Source organism: Leuciscus leuciscus (assembly GCF_965113295.1).
Source record: "Leuciscus leuciscus genome assembly, chromosome: 3".
In the NCBI taxonomy this organism is placed as follows: Eukaryota; Metazoa; Chordata; class Actinopteri; order Cypriniformes; family Leuciscidae; genus Leuciscus; species Leuciscus leuciscus.
Genome location: NC_138727.1, coordinates 42,405,077 through 42,426,337, shown reverse-complemented (window position 1 = coordinate 42,426,337; position 21,261 = coordinate 42,405,077). Strand labels below are relative to the sequence as shown.

The 21,261-nt window shown below is 37.7% G+C and overlaps 1 protein-coding gene across 12 annotated transcripts in view; it reads left to right on the top strand.

Annotated features, from left to right (window-relative positions):
- Positions 1-21,261, top strand: part of tenm3 (teneurin transmembrane protein 3) — a 282,460-nt gene that overhangs the window by 68,938 nt on the left and 192,261 nt on the right. For all 12 annotated transcript variants that reach the window (XM_082163193.1, XM_082163199.1, XM_082163186.1 and 9 more), the window contains exons 2-3: positions 9,795-10,121; positions 16,471-16,749. In XM_082163193.1, the coding sequence (XP_082019319.1) occupies positions 9,890-10,121; positions 16,471-16,749 (511 nt within the window). In that variant the 5' untranslated portion in view covers positions 9,795-9,889. The remainder of the gene's footprint in view (positions 1-9,794; positions 10,122-16,470; positions 16,750-21,261) is intronic.

Genomic DNA, 21,261 nt, shown 5'->3' with positions numbered 1-21,261 from the left:
CCTTTAGTTATTATTTTGGAATAAATGTAAAATTGTGTAAAAATTCTAACTTGATGAAATTTATACTTGTTTTTAATAAATGTAACATTGCATAGTTATTATAAAAATACAAAATAGAATTGTATTTGATCTATTTTTTTATGTAATTTTTATTTAACCAGGAAAATGTACATATTTATGTACATTTATTTTGTACATATGAAGAATTTACCTCCACTGAAAAAAAACACTCCACTGATATTTTAGGCAGCAGATATAAGAGTAATTCACACAAACTACTATATAAATAGAACTAATGTGCTAATTTTACTAAAGATAATTTGTCTGAGTAATGGTGGCTGGAGTTAGGGTTGGGTTACTCTGTGTTTTGTGCTCTTAGTGTGACATTGTGAACAGTTATCGGGCCTGTGACCTCTGCATGCGGTGTAGCTGCGTCTGAAGAGGGTGTCGTTTCTGCACAGCTATATGTTGTGTGTGAACGGATGAGTCTTGTCCTCGTCAGAATTATCTGTCAGTGTCACGCCATTCTTTTTGTGTCTTGGGCAGCTGCTGTCAGATACTCCCCCCCCAACCTCACTAAAACCCACTGACCGCCATTAACACACACACACATCTCAGCCCTCCGCCATCTGGAAACAACTGGGCCCCACTTGAAACACCCGACATAGATTTAGAAGAGCGGGGCTAATTTATAAGAGGCCTGTCCCACCGGCTCAGGTTTCAGGTAGCACTCAACACCCACTGTCTTACGTTCGCACGTCTTCTGACTGACATGTTCTGCTGCCTGCTTTGACATGCCATAGACATTCACATTGATACATTCATTTAATGTAATAGATTACCTTCAGGTGGGAAACATAATTCATTGAATCTGTCAAGTGAAAAAAATACATGGCAGATTCCAAACCATCAGCATAAATGGTAACCTATGACAACCAAGGTTAAAACAACACGGTCTCACACTGATCTAACCTGTTTTGTAAGATTGAAGCATCTTTAGCCATTCTATTGTCTCAAGGCTAAATTAGACACGTTTATTGAGTTTAGACGTGTTGCGGAACAGTTTTCCATCCAGGTGTGTGTGTTTAAATGTGTCAGTGGTGGTCTAACTGAAGGCTGTTCGTAATTAGAACGGCTAATGATGAAGTTTAGAGAACGGGCTCCTCCAATTTGGAGCTGGGTGGCATCCCGTTGACCGTGGCAGCTCAAACTTACAGCCAATCACCACAAGGCAGCATAAATCACAGAGAACAGAGAGACATATACGGGGGAGAGGGTAAACACTTCCAGCTGAAAGCATTTGGGTGCTATTTGTTGAGAGGAATGATGTCGTTTATATTGGGTGATCAGCGATGTTTAACAGACCGGCGCTCTATTTCATTTTCTCTCCGTCTCGCACTCATCCCTCTTCATTCTTTTCTCTTTTTCCTCCCCCCTACACACACACACTGCCTAAACACTCTTTCATCCCTCTGGATTTTCTCTCTCTCAGGGAAGGAGATGGGCCTGAACTCTGTCATCCTGCACATTTGGCGTGGAACATTTTGACACAGGGTGCTGTGGAAGAGTGACGCAGGGAGCCGTGCTGTGACTCGCTTTTGAATGTTTCTGAAAGCGCAGAGTGACAACCATTTGAACTGAAACATTTTAATGATGCCTTCGTACTTCCAGGCAGAGGCAGCAGTGGAAAAAGAATGAGAAAGAAAAGTCGTGCCACGTTCAGGAGTTACGGCAAATCCTGCTTTGATGCCACCAGGGTCGCTGCATATTATCTCTGACCCCTCTATTCAGTGAGCAGAGCTTTCATTCCGGCCAGCTGGAAATGAAGTCTCTGGCTACTTTTCTTCGGGCCGCTCCCCTCCATACCGCCACAGTTCCGGTGATTATGTAGCTTCGGTGAGCGGCCACTCGGCTGCAACGTCGTCCAAAAGTTTCAATTTCACACCATGTTCAGCCGCATCCAACCCTCCTATTCCACAAGGACCCTCTGTCAACCCCTGTAACTCCCCCAACTTACCTTGATACGTTTCCTTTTTTCTCACATCGATAGCTCCTCTGTTTCCAATTTTACCAGCCCTCACTGTCAGTGTCTGGGTATTCTGCTGGGTGAAAAACGCTCTTGCACTCTTTCTCTCTCTCTCTCTCTCTTTCTCTCTCTCTCGCACTTTCTCGCCCTCTGTCTTTCACACCCTTTCTTTCTGTTCCTTTCCAACTTTTTCAGTGCGAGTGTGTCTGATGAGCTCAAGCTGTTGAGTCTGCCTCTTAACAGATCGCAGATTATTAGCATGTGGCCTGAATGTCTTGCTCCCACAGTTAAACCACTCTACTGATGGAGATAATCATTACAACTATACACACAGTAACACACCCATCTCTCTAAATACTTTGCTCTCTCCCTCCATGTTAGGAAACATTCTCTGTGCTCTGTGATTAACCATTTGATTCATGATATCAATCTTCAAAAGACACTTTTTTTAACCATTCAAGATGTGAACGAGTGACCTTTTACCCTTGTTCGTTATTCTTTATGACTACCTCTTTATGTCTCTTTTCTTTGGTTTTGTTTTGTGTAACGAAAGTAGAGAAAATGTATATGAGGTAGAGTTGTAGAGAAAAGGAAGTCGTGAAAAGTGTAGGTTGGAACAGTTGGGACAGACCCGGCCACGTCAGCTAGACCCACGCTGTGTTTTGGAAATTGCACGGTGAACTTTCAGACGTTGGGTGCAGAGCGTTTCATATCTTTAGTGCTGAAGTGTGCTGTCAAGTTCTTAAGGTGAATACCTGTTTACAGCCCTCGAACCTCATTTTCTCCAAAGCCATTCTCCCTACCTTTGATGGCCAGACTCATTACACCCACACACACACACACACACAAAACCCACAGACTTTTTGCACACACTGTCATTCACACTCACACATTCTTATATTGCTCCGAGTGAGCATACTGCTTTAATCATTTTTTTTCTTTTTTTCTTTTCTTTTTCTATTAACATTTTTAATTTCAAATACAGCTTGTACAGTATAAATTAATCTTCCTTGGTTGTATTTAGAACAAAAGTAGACTTGTTCAATTGATATTACTTAAATATATTCAGCTCTTTTTTTGGAGGACGAAAAGTAAGAAAAAAAAATAAAAGGAATAATTATTATTCTTTTAAAGTAAAAAGAAATTTAGATAATATAATCATTTATTCGTCAAGGGTTTCATTATATTTACGTTTATCTTTTTACTTTCTTTGACCAAAGCTATTCGCAAGTCTAGGTTGCAAACACAAAAAAGCCATACTTATGGTATTTCACGAATGCACAACATTAGTCGCAATATATGTCATGGCTCTGACATTTTCAACATATTTCGCTATTATTTTTCCTACTTTTAATCAGCTGCCTAAGAGAACAAAAACTGTTGATGTTTTACCTCGAATACCTTCACATTCTAGCACTGAGCTTCTTAACATTAAAATGTTTATATTAGTTGTAAGCAGAGTATGTGAAAGAGAGAGCGGGAAAGATACATCTTTTTCCTTATGACTGAGGTCAAGTGAGCAGTTTTAGTCGTGTCCAGTTCAGCCCAGCACAATTCCTCAACAGAGGAGTCTTGGAATAGGAAAGAAGTAACAAGACAAAAGGAAAACGAGCAGAAGTGTTTAGGCAGGTAATCCCTTGCTGTAGGAAAATGGATCACTTCCATTCCAAACCTGATTCATTCCCTCTTTTAGTGTATCCTGTCCGTTCCTCCCTTTCTTCTTCTTTAATTCCACGCTCCTTTCATCTCACCAATTCAAATAGTCATAGGAAAGATTAACGGCGGGAGGGAAAAGCTGCTTTTTTGATGATGGCATTTGTGGGATAAACAAAAGATCTCGAGCGGCAGCTAACACTGCTGAACAAAGATCAGCAGCTAACACTGAACTTTTTCTTTCCTTTGATCCCAATTTACAGAGCTCCTTCACTTGATTTTCCTCTTTCTCTTTCACTCACTCTCTCACTTTTCTTTCATACGGAACTCTTAACTTTTATATTGGATACAGTTGTGCTGGTCTGGCTTGTGTTTCTTCTCTTTTTGAGCTTTCATATCAGACAAGCTGGCAAAACATAAACCTACAACCGTACCACCGGCCAAAAAAAGAAGAAAGATGGAGAGAAGAAATTCTCATAAAAGTGGAAATGCCCAGCTGATGTTTCCAAGCTGTTGAGTATGATGGGAGTTCTGGCAATGTTACGGAAAAGGAATATTTTTTCTCCAGTTCATTTTAGTTGCTTTTTAACCTTCCGAATGAAGTCATCTTCGAGTGTGCTCAGCCGGTAATTTAGCTGGCTTTCTCACTGATCATTTCTCTTTTTTACATTCTCTCTTCCTGGCTGTTGTGAGAAGGATATTAACCTGTGCATTGAGACAGAAAAAAAAATGGAAATTTTCTAATTAAAGTTGTGTGTTTTTGAAGATAATGTTTCAATAATGTAAATCAGCAATACAATCTGACAACAGTGGAATTCTTTAAAATTCTTTGTTTATTTATTTTTCAGGCTTGTCCACCTACACTGTAAAAATGATTTTTCGAAGTTGTAAATGAAACAAAGATTATTGCACTGTAGAAAACAAAAGCTGCTTCCTTAAAATCAACTTGGATTTTTAAGACATTTCAACTTAAATTACATTAAACTTAAAAATGTGTTGAATCTTGTACAACTTCAGAAAGTTGAAATTGCTTTACTTATTTTGATAAAGTTAAAGCAATGTAAAAACAGATGTTGTCATAACTTATTGATCATATAATTTTTTACAGTGTGAAGTATGTTTTACAAGCACTTTTAAAATTCTATTTCAGTCTTTCTACTTCAAAATTTCATGTTTAATTCATGTTACTTGCCATTATTTTGTAATTACTTGTGAAATTTAGCAGTTTGAGTAAAAATTCTTTGTTTTTATTCAGTGTCGACAGAGAAAAAGCAGTATTGTCTAAAACATATATTTTGCTTACAATTGTTTTCTCATGCTTAACTGTCTTCTAGTATTGTAAAAAAGAATAAATTATAATAAAAAATAACAAGTTAAAAATAATAATAATATATATTTTCATTATTTTCTTGTTGATTTAACAATTAAGTTTAATTGCATTTATGTTTTAATTTATGTGCATTTTAGAATAAACATTTGTGTCTCTTTTATCTGAAAGGCAGAACTTCCATTGCTACAGCCGCGATGTTGTGTGGCACAATTCTTCCAATTCAGTGCTGGTCTGTCTGGTACTTGTCCTCACACTGTCTAGTCACGTGCATGACACTCACACACACACAGAAATACACAGGGACTGACACACAGGTCACCTGGAACTGGCTAAGGTCATTTATGAAGCAACCAGGGACATACAAACATACAGAAACACAAATGCACACATTTGCACAAGTGAAAACAGTGCATATTCATCTTTGGTTGTAGTATGTTCAAGCTGAAACCCCCCCGTTGAGCCAAGTGTTACTTTTCCGCTTGACTTGATTCCTGCATCCGCTCTCACGGACAAGCACACACATGCATACGCAAAACACACACACACACACACACACACACACATACTCTTTCAACACTGAGTGACTCATTCTACAAACACACTGAGACGTATGCACACTGATTAGTGCTGTTTCTTATGCGAGGGGTTCATAGTCTGGTGGGCGTTTAAAACTGTTGCAGAGGAAGTTGTGGACTGTCGCTCTGTGTTTTGTTTAAATAGTAATAGAGATTAGGGATGAAAATAAAGGGAGAAAACACATCAGCCGCAGCTGTTGTTGCTTCTTGAGGAGGACTTTATATTAACATACAAAACAGGACAGTGACAGTTGTGGATTTTCAGGTTCATTTGGTCGAGGCTAGTCCCCTCTAGCTGTCTGGACGTCTCTATTCCCACAAACCAGGCAAATTCAGATTTCATCTGTGCTGTGAGCCATCAATAATGCTCTTTATCATAAATAAATGTTGCCCCACAATAACATTTCCATGTCAGATGCTCTGCATGGGCCCTCCATATGAGGGGAAATGTAAACATTATGAGATGTGTCTAATTTGTTAGAAGACATGCTTTAGCATTTTGCCTACGCTCCCAAATCAAATACATTTTAATAATATGAACTGTATATTGATTCCTGAATTTATGTTTGGATGTATTATTATTAAAATAATTCTGGCTGATTTGTGCAGGAAATCACTGCTGATGTGTCCACTGAAGCATGACATATTAATATATTCTCATTGATAATTTAACATATTCACTCTGTCTGACTGCAAACGTAAACGATCCCTCAGACTCCCATGCCAATAGAAAGCTCAAATTACCTCAACAAACCTCTTGTAACAGTTTGCCATATTAGTGATGTCAATGTTTTCCTATTTAAGGCTTGGTGCTAGTCATTGAACCGCAGCAATTTTTAATTAAGAATTTAATTACCAATAATGCAGTCGATCAGCTGCTTCTAATTCATTTCAAAGAATCAGATAAATACGGTGCACATATTCATCATAGACAAAAGTGTTCTTTGTTTAATTTAGCTGATTAGAAAATATATTTAGCCTTTTATCATTTTGTTCATAGGTTTTTTTTTATTTAATTTTTTTTTTACTTACACAAAAAATCTTAAAATTGCTTTAAATCTAATTATTGGGCTGATTCAAGCATTTGAGAATAAGCTCACTTTTTTGTCATTTTTATTTTCTATTCAACAACGCTATAAATCATTTTATACATTTCCATACAAGGTGCCTAAGGCTCAAATTAATACAGTATCTCTGAAAGTTTGGTGGTTATGATGGTGGTGAGAAGATAAATGGTCAATAAAAAGTGGAACTTCTGGTAACAATGTAATTTATACTGCAGTGACATCACCATATGGGCCTGACAAGCAAAAGATTTTGTCTCTGCTCCGAGGAGCAATATGGCGTGTGTGTGTGTGTGTGTGTACCTACTTAACTATATTTTGGGGACAAATTTGTACCCAGAAGTGACCAAAATCTCCCAAAACCTCCCTTTAGGGACGTCCTCATTTGTATATCTGGTATAAAAATAAAGTAATTTAAGGTTTTTAAAAAATGTAAAAATGCAGAAAGTTTTCTGTGATGGGTAGGTTTAGGGGTAGGGTTAGTGTAAGGAGATAAAATATACAGTTTGTACAGTATAAAAACCATTATGTCTATGGAATGTCCCCGTTTAGATACTGTAGATAAGCAAACGTGTGTGTGTGTGCGTGCTAATGCTTTTATTTGTGGGTTCAATATGTATACTCAGGCCCACATGAAATCTGCATGCACATAACAGAGAAAATATAACTGCTGAAAATGTGAAAAATTCTACACAGCATTAAAGCCATATCAAAGATGTTCATGCCCATTTTCAGTACGAACCAATAAGAGCTCGGATCTGCGACAGAAGCACCTCAGAACGCTCTCTGCCATTTCAGTCAGCAACAGAGCACTCACACACACTCAAACACTGCTTCACACTTAAGAGACATTATGATTACCCCTCTATTCTGCCTTTCAACCTTCTCTTCTTTTCTTTTTTTTTCTCTTCTTTTTCTTTCTTTCTGCTGTCTGACACATTAACGTTGGACATAAGATTAACCAACAGCAATTGTCATCTAAAACATCCAAACCCCTCTGTTTCAGGGCCCCTCAAATCTCCAGTCCTTTAACACGTCCATATAGGAAAGCTTTTTTTTTTCACAAACACAAAATCAAGAGCGCCGCCTCTGAGAGAGCGGATGAAAGAGGAATGGCGAAAAAAGTATGTTTGAGCATGAAAAGCAAAGCATGCATGTTGGGAGGGCTCCAAAAGAGGGCCAGCCAAGAAAGAAATGAAAGTACAGCGATTATCTGGACCCAGAATTAGAAGCAGAGGGTTTTGGACTAATAAACATTTGAAACGCACCCCAGGGCCCTCACCATCATTTATTACTCCACCATCTCCCATTAATGTATTTTTCTTCATCGATTCCCAGGATGTTTTAGGTAGATTTTATTAATTCTTTCTGGCAGGGTTTAATGAAAGGTTGTTGGTTATTTTATTTTTTTCCCTCTTCCTTTCCCAATCCCTTCCGCTTTGGAAGTACTGATCCGGTGTTTTATTTCTGTCTTCTAATGACTGTATCGTTGTTATCAGTAACTCTTGCCGTATCACAGGCCGACAAAGAGCGGTCATCAATTAACTGACACCGCCCCCGCCGAAGTGTCTCGTTCTGACCTCTCAGCACTGCACTTAAGCTTATCAACTCCAAAAACAAAGCACCCCTCCATAGTCTCTTTCACATACACAGACTAGCATTATAAGAAATTATATTTTACATGAGTTTTGAAAGACTGTACCAAAAAACATTGTAAGGTAAATCCACTACACATCTAATATTGCATTTCCGTTGTTGGTTATATGAAAAAATAATCATCCACAGTTAGTTTAGTTCAAACAAATGATTATTTGGTAACACTTTACAGTTAGGTTTCATTACTTAATGTTAATTGAACCATTTACTAACATGAACTAACAATGAGCAATACATTTGTAACAGTATTCATTAATCTTTGTTAATATTAGTTAATACAAATACTCTTTATTGCTAGTTCATGTTAGCTCAGGTGCATTAAATAATATTGACAGATACAACTTTTGAGCTTGATAATGTATTAGTAAATATAAAATGTAACATTAACATAAATGCTTTATAAGTATTTTTCATTGTAATTTTCTGTTAACTAATGTAAACAAATAGAACCTTTTTGTAAAGTGTTGAAGAATATTTTCTATAAACCAATAAAAGAAAAACGGATTCAAATGAATTATGTATTAATATTTATCTGGATATTTATGACAACATATTCACATACACTACCATTCAAAAGTTTTGAGTCAGAATTATTTATTTATTTATTTTTTGTTTGTTTGTTGAAAGTATTTTGAAGGAGTAACAACGCACTCACGAACAACAAGGTGCCAGACAAACAAAACTGAAGATCTCAAAAAATAAATAAAACTGTCTGCACACTTGAATCCTTTCAGCAAATTTAATAGCCAAGCTTTCGGTCAAACGACCATCCTCAGGGCATCGAAATTGAAAGAAATTTGAAAGAAATGCTTATTTTTATTAAAACTTTTTTTCAGCAAGGATGCATTTAATTGAACAAAATTGACAATAAATATATTTGTAATGTTAAAAAATGTCAAAATGTTTTGAACTTTCTATTCATCAAATTTGAGAATAATAAATGTTTCTTGAGCACCAAATCAGCACATTAGAAGGATTTCTGAAGAATCATTTAACATTGGAGAATGGAGTAAAAATAAAAACTGCCAGATCAGTTGTGCCATCACAGGGATATATTACATTTTAAAATAGTTTGATAAATATATCAAATAAATAAGTAGAATTAGTTATTTTAAATGGTAATAATATTGAATTGTAATATATTATGTTTTAATGTATTTTTGTTCAAATAAATGCAGCCTGGGTGAGCATAAGAGACTTCTTTCCAAAAAAAATAAAAATAAAAACCTACATTCAAAATGTCAAGTAAAGGCTCTTGTGTAAAACCAAGCACACAGGCTGCGGGAAACACTCTCACGCTGTCTCACGAAAGACGCCACCCTCATGTCTCCCGACAGACCAGAAGGTGGAAAGGATTTGTGAATCCTGGGAAGATTAAGTGTACAGCTTAGTGCTGTGTGACCGCTAGTTTACACTTTTTTTTTTTAATTCTTCTTTCTCTCCCTCCCTCTCTTTCCCGATCCCTATGTGCCCCTTCTCTCGCTCTCCAGGTAGACAACAGTAAGCTCACAGTCGGGCGGAGCCTGCGTCGAGCGAGCGCTCCGATTGGTTGCCGCGTTGCGTTACCTCGCGTCATGCGGGCAGGATGGATGTGAAAGAACGCAGGCCCTACTGCTCACTTACCAAGAGCAGGAGAGAGAAAGAGCGCCGCTACACGGGCTCATCCGGCGATAGCGAGGACTGCCGTGTGCCCACCCAGAAGTCCTACAGCTCCAGCGAGACGCTCAAGGCCTTCGACCACGACTCCTCGCGTCTGCTGTACGGAGGCCACGTCAAAGAGATGGTCCACCGAGAGGCTGATGAGTACAGCCGCCAAGGTGAGTCACCTGTGCCTGTCATACCTCACAGATGCAGGACCAATCCATTATGACTTTACACAGTCCAGGGGTCACATGTCATACAGCTTTACAGCGCATACTGAGAAAAAACAACAACATCATATGCCTAGAAATATGCCAAGAATGACTTCTGGATGGATCACATTCAAATAATAATATATGTGATGTACAACCATAATTATACATAATTAGAGGAAATGAAGTTTGGTTTGGCACGATCGTACGCTTTCTCTGAGAAAACATTTACTCACTTTTGATTGAAAAATGAAGCAGATTCGAAAACAGATTAGACAGATTTACGGACACAAACTCACTCTGCTACTTGTCTAGTCGACAGAGCGAAGAAATAAAGCATTTCCTCTGATTACCGCAATCCAAACCCCCTCGACCGAGCCCCTCATTTTCACATATCCGAAGTTTCTGTTATAACATATGCCCATGTGTCCCATTGGCAATAATGAATGGCACCATAAAAAACATAAACTGCATTATTGCGCTGTTCTAAAGTTTGCAATGCACCCTGGTCGGCCACAGTTTTATTACTAATTATGAGCGCAGAGGGTCCGCAAGCATTCGCACAGCCGCACTTATAAAATCACATTCATTGAGTTATTTGTTGTTTTTCTTTTTGTTTCTTCTGCATGTAAGGCTTCATCAAAATATGCACCAGTAAAGGTGAGTTTTTGCGCTGTGGATTTAGCACAAACGTAGATTTGGGTCAAATGTTTTTTTTCTTCTTTTTTTTTTTTCTAGGTGTTGTGATTGTCTGCGTTAGCACTGTGTGTTTGTGTGCCCTTAACGTAAGTGTTGTGTTAAGCTGAAGGTCAGCCTAGCTGTTATCAGTCACTGGAGTGCTAGAGGCTCTGTCTGTTGAGTGTGTTTATTTTAGAAAGCACAGGAAGTGACACCAGATTACAGCAGGGGGTAAAGGAGCAGTCCGCCTGCAACCATTATGCAGGGTAGCCCACTCAGTCGCAGAGAGAGAGAGAGAGAGAGAGAGAGAGAGAGAGAGAGAGAGAGAGTAAAGGCGCTCACAGATGTAGTGCAGACACCGTTGAGCTCTTGAGAGACTGCACTCCGGCCTCAACACGGTCTTCAACACTCTCCCCATAATCACCCTGCCGCAGACGTCACCTAACCCAGTCTCAAGCCCTAACCTTGGCACGCAACAGCGTTCGTCATGAAACTAATTCCTCCCGTGTGATATATTTTTAGCCTTTAGACCATTGCAAAAAAAGCTATACCTAGATAATTAATTTGTGGAATAGAAAGGACCAGGCAGGCGAACTGAAATTGTTAATTAGCCATTACACAACAATGGCAGATTGGAATTACTGAGATCTGAAATAACGTAGCCTTGCTGGGAAGTGCTGCCGTTCAGTTCCATTACAAAGTTCCATAAAGTTCATTACCAGTTCATTGATTGCTTTCAAACTCAAATTAACACTTCATAAATATTTGAGCAGAAAAGCCATAATTGCTCAATTATCTTATCCTGTACAATTTCATCTACACTAATTGGTGTTCATTTGGAATTTATATGATTTTAATTGAACTTCGGTGGAACCCCGATTATTTCTGTAGTTAATAGCCCTTATTAATTCCTGTTAATGCAGGGGATCAATGGTTTTCTTTTTCATTGCTTTCCTTTTTTATCGCCATCCTAATAAAATGCGGCTCTTTTTTTCAGTGATTGTTTTAACATGAAATTCTGTGGCTTCAAATAATTGTAGTCACTTACGCATTAACACTTTATTAGGTTTAATTTGTTAACATTATCAGATATATTTAGAATATTTACTTCAGAATGCTTTTCATCCTTTGCATGATAGATATGATTTGTTTGATTTAGTCAAATTAATTTAATTGATTTGATTTAGTCAAGATAAATATTTTTTTCTTCTTTTTCCTTTTTTTTTAACAGAGAAATGCATTTAAAACATTTTGAAATAATTTGAAAATGTTACGCTGCATCCTTTGAGGAGTCGTAACCATTAAAAGTTACGAGGATCTGCTTGCAAACGACTGAATAAATGATCCGTTTAAAGACCAGTATATTTCCACAATATATATGGTCTCAGTAAATGTGAGGAAGCTTTTTTTTTTCCTCTGGCATTGCGGTTTTTCAGGACTCCGTGTTTTTGGAGCTGTGCACACCTATCACCATGGCAGATAAGCTCCCTCCATGGAATGCAGTCTTGCTTCACAGACTAATTCTACAGAATACAGAGTTTGGAAATCATTAGATCCAGACAAAAAGAACGGGAAATGAATTGAAAGTCGTAGCGGCTGCTTAGCTGAAAGTTATTTCACATCGTCTAACGTGAAGATACGTTTTAAAGTTTGGATTTAATGAACTGTAAATTAATCTGTTTTATTATTTTTCAATGGCATGGATTGATTTATGAAATGTTTTAGTCTTGTTTAGTTTTTAGTTTTTTTTTCCCTTTGGTTGCTTTTATAAAGTTTTTTTGTTTTTGTTTTGTTTTGTTTCTTTGTTTATGGCGGAAGCATGTGTTTTAAATGATTTATTATTATATTTATTATAATTATATGTATATTTATTTATTATATTTAATTTGTAGACATTATAAAAAAAATACTTCAGTATTTGTTTTACATGTTTTAGCCCATCAGCACATTATTTGTTGCTTTTGCCTTATTTATGTTTTTAACTAAAGTTGATTACTCCGTTATTAAGTATGTAATCAATATCCACTTTTTTGTTCTTTGAATTTATTTTATCATTCATTTAAAGTTATTCTTCATTTTTTAAAATGCATTTTAAATTATCTATAAAATATATTTATATTTTGATGATGATGTGTATTGATTATCAACTTACTATTAGCATTATCAATTAAATTAGTATTATATGTTATTAAATAAGTATATTAATATTTCTAATCATATTTATCATATTTTAGAATCATATTTTTGTTTGACAACAACATATATTTGTATATGAATCTCAACATGTAGCAGTCATTGCTTCTTTTTTTTTTTTTTTTGTCATCTTGCCTTTGAAGTCAGATATTAACAGCCTGGAGACATTTCTGAAATCATCATCCAGATTTAAAGTGCTAAAAGTACCAGTCTGACTTCTCACACTATGGCATGATGAAGCTGTCTCCTTGTCTGTGCACATTTCCCCTTACAGTTTTCACTACAAAAGTAATTACATTTTAATTGCGAAATTATCTAATGATTGGACGTCTGAAGACAACAGCATGCTAGAGGTATTTTCTTTGTATTCTATCACCTGCATAAATGCTGCAAACTACAGTAAGTCTTGCTATAAATAATACGACAGTTTTGATTGCAGAAAATCAGATGCATATTGTGAACTTGACACGGATATAAATAATCTTTCATTTTAGTGGTATTTTTCCCTTAGTCTGAGACTTTGCACAGCCCATGAGACTGCAGTCAGTTCATTAAAACATTTTTAAAGAGCGTGTAAACGGCTGTTTAGACGTGTTGCCGCGGTGTTCCTCTCACGGTTAATTGCTGCTGTTTATCTGCATCCTTCCAAAATACATGTACTGTAGAAGGTGCTCAGAGAAAACATCATCAGTCTCGCTGTGAAACATATTTTTCAAGCTCATTTTCAAGCTCACTTAGCACAACTAGGGCTGCCAGGGAACATACGTGGTGCTACAGGATAACAATTAGTCATGTGACTGTCCACCGTTCTCAGCAAAAAGTGTTTGTGTCTGTATTTTTAAAAATAAATAAACAAAGACAGAATTAGGAATTTATATCTTATGACAGTCCTATGCTTGTCTCGAATAGGAGTACATTTCTGTTATCCTTTATATCTTTTAAGTTGTAGCCTTGGGTTGTTACACACACACATTTTGTGTCTTTGTTGCAATGCCACCTAGCACATTTATTTATTTGTTCATTTATTTGCTTTCACAGGGTTAGCTAGTATACATTTCATAGTCGTTCAGCAGAAAGAAATTCTGGTAACTTGGGTTTATATCTGTGGTTCCAAATACCGATCAGAAGTCACATTTGCAGTACATTTGTGGGTCTTCAGGGAACAGACTGCTAAGTCTGCGGATATTTGACTGTCTGATGAGACTTGATAGTCTCTTTGTTCCACACATGGGGTGTTAGCTTGCTGTGTGTGTATGTGTGTGTGAGTATGCGTGTGTGTGTGTGTGTGTGTGTGTGTGTGTGTGTGTGTGTGTGTGTGTGTGTGTGTGTGTGTGTGTGTGTGTGTGTGTGTGTGTGTGTGTGTGTGTGTGTGTGTGTGTGTGTGTGTGTTTGTGTTGTTTCCAGAAGCTTTCCTTTCTGTCTGGCTTTTGGGTCAGTTGATACAATCTCCAATACCAAAAAATGAGACAAAAAATATATAGATTGTGCTATCAATTTACACCTTTAGTTTTCTTTCCTTTTCCCCTTTCTTTAGAGCTGTGAATCTTTTCATAGCTTGACACTCCCCAAATGGCTCCCCAGTTGCCAGCAAGGCCCATTTACCTGTCAGCTTGTTTTACCAACACTCTATGGGCTGTTCCTACCCCACAGAACAGACCAACAAAGCATACCTGAGTTCCCCCCTCACACACACACACATGAAAGATACCACTCTGTGCTTACAATGAGAAGCACTTACCATGACTTTCAACCTGCGAGTGATATTAAGCCCTCTTATGTTTTCCCCAGTCCCTCCAGTGAGAAAAATACTCAAATTTTTTCAGTGCTCATATACTTACAGTGGCCTGTGTGTGCGTGCGTGCGTGTGTGTGTGTGTGTCCTGGAAAACCCTAGATTATGGGACAAAATGTCCCACAAAGATGGTCATATCTGAAATCCTTGGCCTTGTGGGGAAATTTTTTTGTCCCAATGAGTAAAACAGCTTATAATTTTTACTGAGTGATATTTTTTGAAAATGTAAAAAATGCTGAAAGTTTTCTGTGATGGATAGGTTTAAGGGTAGGGTTAGTGTAAGGGGGCAGAATATACATTTGTATAGTTTAAAAATCATTATGTCTGTGGAAAGTCCCCCATAAAACATTAAAACACAACATTACAACACACGTGTGTGTGTGTGTGTGTGTGTGTGTGTGTGTGTGTGTGTGTGTGTGTGTGTGTGTGTGTGTGTGTGTGTGTGTGTGTGTGTGTGTGTGTGTGTGTGTGTGTGTGTGTGTGTGAATGCATGCGGGTGTGTGTGTTGTTATAAGGGAGCTGCTAGTGTCCAGGGAATTAGACAATTCCAGTTTATTTGTCATTCTCTTGATGCTATGGCAGAAGTAATCGCAGAAAACAGAAGTCAGACTTCAAAATAGAACATTAATGGGTTATTTTTGGTGTCTCTTTGATTGATTGTTTCCTCTGCTTAACTAGGGCACGTGGAAAGTGTCTCAGTGTGTTTTAAATGGTTGCTGCATTGTGTGTGTGTGTGTGTGTGTGTGTGTGTGTGTGTGTGTGTGTGTGTGTGTGTGTGTGTGTGTGTGCGTGCATTTTATAAAAATTATTTATAGTTATTTTTGACAAATATGAATACACTGATAGGGTGCCTTTTATTATTATTATTATTATCCAATCCATTATTATTTTCTTTATTATTATTATTATTATTATCCAATCCATTATTATTTCCTTTTTTATTATTATTATCCAATCCATTATTATTTCCTTTTTTTTTGTTAGTTTTTTAATGTTTTATTCATTTTGAAACTTTTTGGTAAAAACAATATTATTGTGAAATATTATTAAAATTTTAAATAACTTTTTTTATATTAATATATTTTAAAATAATTTATTTCTGTGATGGAGTTTTCAGCAATCATTACTTTTTAGTGGCACATGATCCTCAAGAAATGATTCTAATATGTTGATGTTCTGCTCAAGAAACTTTACTTATCAATATTGAAAACGTTTTTTTGCTGCTAAATATTTTCTCAGAATCAAGGATTCTTTGATGAATAGAAAGTTCAAAAGAAAAGCATTTATTTGTAACATTATAAATGTCTTTATTGTCACTTTTGATCAATTTAATGAATCCTTGCTGAAGAAAAGGATTAATTACTTTTAAAAACAAATCTTTGAAAAGACAGATCTTTTCATTTTACTTTAATTTGTTTTGCTTAATTCTGATATACAAGCAAAATAACTGTAATTTTTATATAGCAGTTTAACACATAACTAAAATAAAAAAAAGGTACCATTCAGCTGCAATTTTTTGAATTATTATTATTATTTTTTATGTTCTCTCCAATGCCAGTGTGTTTTATTCACATTTGGCACTTGCAGATTGTTCATAGAAGACTATGTGTGTAGATGTACGCTCAGTTTGTTTGTTACGTTTCTCTTACAGGACAGAACTTTAACCTGAGGCAGCTGGGAATATGTGAACCAGCCACACGCCGTGGCCTGGCCTTCTGCGCAGAGATGGGCCTCCCCCACCGCGGCTTCTCTGTTGGTGCAGGCTCAGACGCGGACACTGAGAACGAGGGGGTGATGTCACCGGAACGTGCCATGCGCCTCTGGGGCAGAGGTGTGAAGTCTGGCCGCAACTCCTGCTTGTCCAGCCGCTCAAACTCAGCCCTGACCCTGACTGACACAGAGCACGAGAACAAATCAGACAGTGAGAACGGTGAGTGGAGCCACACTAGGGCCACATTCAGCCTTTTAGTGCAGATTCAACGAGCCCAAAACAGATATATTAAAAAAAATAAAAAACACTTATTTTTCCTTCTACCATGCTGGAAATTCCAGCTAAGGCTGAGCGCTGTGTTTTGGAACATGGTAACTGGTTTTTAGCTGGTCTGAGATCAGCTAGTGCAAGCTGGTAGACTATCTTGAATCAACAACAAACAAGCTTCCAATGAAGCTTAAGGTGCTTCAACTTTTTTTTGTGGAAAATTGTGAATGTCCAAATTACCAGCTTGAACCTGCTAGAAATTAGCTACAATGTTCCCAAACTTAAGATTTCTACATAGAGGACTCTATAAAAGTTCATATTTATAGATTATACACACTTCTCTTGCACACTATTAGCATTATCACACTCTTTTGATTCTTATCATGACCGGCCACAGAGTCAATAACAAGTAGAACAAAGTCAATATATCCGCATGCTCTCTTTCTCTTTATGCCCGTACCACTGCTTCCGCGGCCCTAAGAGGACCCTCCAGCGGCCCAATCAAAGGTCTGTCTTTGTGTCGGGCGCTAGGAGACCTTACCTAGCCATCGTTGGAATGCTCCGCTCGCATGAGCGAACACACACAATGGCTGGTTAACAGGCCCCAGCGGTTTGAAGTGCAAATTTGATCATGCTTGAAACCTGGAGAAGTGATGGGAGCGACGATCTCTCTCTCTCTCTCTCTCTCTCTCTCTCTCTCTCTCTCTCTCTCTCTCTCTCTCTCTCTCTCTCTCTCTCTCTCTCTCTCTCTCTCTCTCTCTCTTTTTCTTTCTCTCTCTCTCTCTTTTTCTTTGGTGCAGTCGTTCATTCCCACAAAGCAGCTGTGATGTTTCAAAGAATACTCAGGTGACAGGCTTCCTCTGGGCCTCCCCGCCACACTTCCGCTGCCACTCTCCCAGAGCGAGGCCTCGGCGGGGGGGGGGAGAGATGTCATCACGCCCTCACATGCTTTTTTGATTATATATTTATTCACACTAAAATCCCTCAGATTTGTTTCTTGTTGTTCTTTTCAGGTCCAATTGAGAATGAAGTGGAGGAGGGTTTTTTTCTCCTCCTTTTTTTCATGAATTGAACTGAGAATTAAAGCTGCTGACAGTGAGGTATAGGACAGCCATTTTGAAGGAAGGGGGAAAACTAAGCAAATAAAGAGCTAAATCATTCATTATCTTCCTATGCGCACACTCTCCTGTCACTTATTCTCATTTATTAATATTCCTTAGACTAACAGGTGTTGTGTGCAAATAACCTTTAAGAAGACCTTATCTAATCACTTTCATTAACACCTTTTGGCTTAATTAAGGAAAGCAAAACGCTGAGTGTGTAGGATTGTTATATTTGCCTTCATTATGAGATGAATGTGTGGGGCGACTCTCATATCTCTGATGACCAGAGCAATGAACGCACTCCTTCAGCAGGAGCTTATTCTACATATTTTATATTCACTTTCCTTAATTTAGTTAAGATTTGTGAAAGGAGCCCTGTATGTATGTATGTATGTATGTATGTATCTCAGTTGCATATTGAAATTAAGAGAAGAAGCTTGAATCTAGTTGAGGCCAATATTAGTTGAGTCCAATGTTAGCATTTTGCTAAATTAAACAAGTAATACTCTAACCCCGTGGTTCTCAACCAGAGGGTCCCAGCAAACTTCCAAGAGGGTGATTACATTTTAAACAAAGCAACTAAAAGTCAAAATATTTCTTATTTTAATTATCTTATTGGTTTTAAAGAACCAGGATCCCCACAGCTTACCTGAGTATGTGAAGAAACCTCATTTTAAAAGTGTAATTTGTTAGACATGGAAGTAATGTAAATTATTAAAATCGTACCCACTCCATGGGCATTTTTATAATGAATATACATTTTTCTAGTTAAACCCTGCTCTAAAAAAAAAAAATCATGAACAACTGCAGAAGTATTGGGCCTTTGACAGTGGGAGCCTTGGAATCAAAAAGACTGAGAACCACTGCTCTAACCAATATTTTAAAAGTTTAGTTCACCCAAAAATTTTAATTCTGTCAGTAATTACTCACCCTCATGTTGTTTCAACCCCGTAAGACTTTCGTTCATCTTCGGAACTTAAATTAAGATATTTTTGATGACATACATTTGAGAGCTGTCTCACTCCTTCATAGGCTGCTAGGTAATCGACATCTGCCGGCCCAGAAAAGTTAGTAAAGACATTGTTAAAATAGTCCAAATGATTACAGTGGCTCAACCTTAAGTTTATCAAGCGACGAGAATACTTTTTGTGCGAAAGTCTTACGGGGTTGGAACAACATGAGAGTGAGTAATTACTGACAGAATTTTTGTATTTTTGGGTGAACTAACCCTTTAAAAAAATACATAGCACACAAAACATATTGGATTATTATTATTTTAAAATGAATAACATTTAACTATTCTATCTTTTTTTTTATTACATAAAATATAAACTTTATTGTTATTATTATTATATTAATAACTTATCTTGGATTTTTTGTTCACTGACCTATTCTTAATGTAGCATAATTAAGACTATCTTTTGTAACAGCGTTATCATGTTTAAAAATGCCTCCTCTGTAAGCAGATCACTAGGGTTTTTTTTCTTGTTTTTTTTTTTACACAAGTATTAACATGTAACATAAGTACATGTTTGTTTGTTTTTTTGTTTTTTTTATTGTCTCACTGAATTGTGGCATATGTTGCAGTTGCCGAGGCTTATGTCCTAACAAGAGACAGCTGCAGACAGTGTTAGTGAGTCCATGAGGAGAAAATAAAAAGAATATTTTCTTTCTGTTCTTGGTTTGTTTCACTTCACTCCAGTCCAAGATCTTTGGGATTAACTTCAGCTACTGTTTCCCTCCAATTCGGTGCCTCTTGACATGAATGTTGAAAAAGCTTTCTCCAGCCGTACCAAAAGATTTCCTGTTTACATGTGCCTGGCGTCACCATGGAAGAAAGTGTGTCCAAATGATTGACACACTGTTTGGCTTTTTTAGGCCTCTTTCCCGACTCCCTTCTCTACCGAATTCAAGATGGAGTCATTTTTAGCTTTCAAGATTTTTCGGCTTGTCGCCTCAGAGCTTGATTGTGTTTGTGAGGATGGGTCGTCGGCCCTCGCGACACTGCCTTTTGACTTCAAACGCAGTGGAGGTTAATTCCATTTGTGGGAAAGCGGGATTTGTCAACCAGAAGCTGAGAGTGGAAGTGAAAGAGGTGTGTGTAGCTCTGTCAGACACGGTTCTAGTGAAAGGATCTCGATTCTGGTCCCACATTTCCAAGTTCACCCTTAAACTCTATTAGAAAGTACACAGAGAGAGAGACGCTCACACAGAGACGCTCGCACAGAGACTCTCTCGGCTCGGCATAGAGAGCATTCGCTCTGCCTGCTCTCGCTCTTTGGACTTAATATCCTGTAATGGAGAAGGGGTCGGGAGAAACACCTAAGCACAATGTGTTCCACTGCAGCAGAAAAGACGAGAGAGGGAGAGAGGAAAGGAGAGGGCGAGCGAGAGATGGCCGCTAACAAAGGAGGGATATTTTGTCCTCCATCTCCAGGGGACATTTGAGCCAGGGATGCGCTTCACCGCATGCCCACCCGTGTCTCCCTCTTCCTGGGTCACTGCACACCTGCTCACTCCCCCAGAGGGAGCGAATGAAAGGAGAGAGGAGACACACAAACACACACACTTCAGTCTTCACAGTAAGGCAAAGAGGGAAAAAAAAGTTTTGTTCATTCAAAAGAACAGAATTTATGTTCTGATTTTTTTATTGTAAAAGTCTTTACTGTCTCTTTTCAGCAAATTAATGCATCCTTGCTTAATACAAATATTACTTATATTAATATAAAATAAAATAAAAGATATCATACTGCCCCCAATTGTTTGATTGGTTCGCACGCGTGTGTGTGTGTGTGTGTGTGTGTGTGTTTGTGTGTGTGTGTGTGTGTGTGTGTGTGTGTGTGTGTGTGTGTGTGTGTGTGTGTGTGTGTGTGTGTGTGTGTGTGTGTGTGTGTGTATTGCTCATCCCTCTTATATACTGAATCCAGTAAATCAAAAAATGATGGTTAAAAACTATGGGAACCATATAATTTAAAAACCATTTTAAAAGAATCAAGTAATATTTTTTTTCTATTTAAATAATCAATATTTAAAACTACAATACAACTTGTCTTTAGATCCAACAGAAATTGCTGTGCCTCCTCTGTCATTTGCAGCCAACTTGCCATCATATGACACCTGCTCCTCTGTCTGGATCTGTTTTTGATTTTGAGCTTGTTTGAAGCTTCTCTCTCTCACACACACACACACACACACATCTGCGCACTACAGGGGGTTCAGGGGAAGAGGGATAGAGAAGGGGGGAGAGCCCTGACTACGTGAGAAAGAACCGAAGTCCTCAACTGACTATTCGAGGTCTCGTTAGCACCGCTCCCCGACTGAGGTTTTAATGTGCCTCTGTTCTGATTCAGGTTGTTTCATT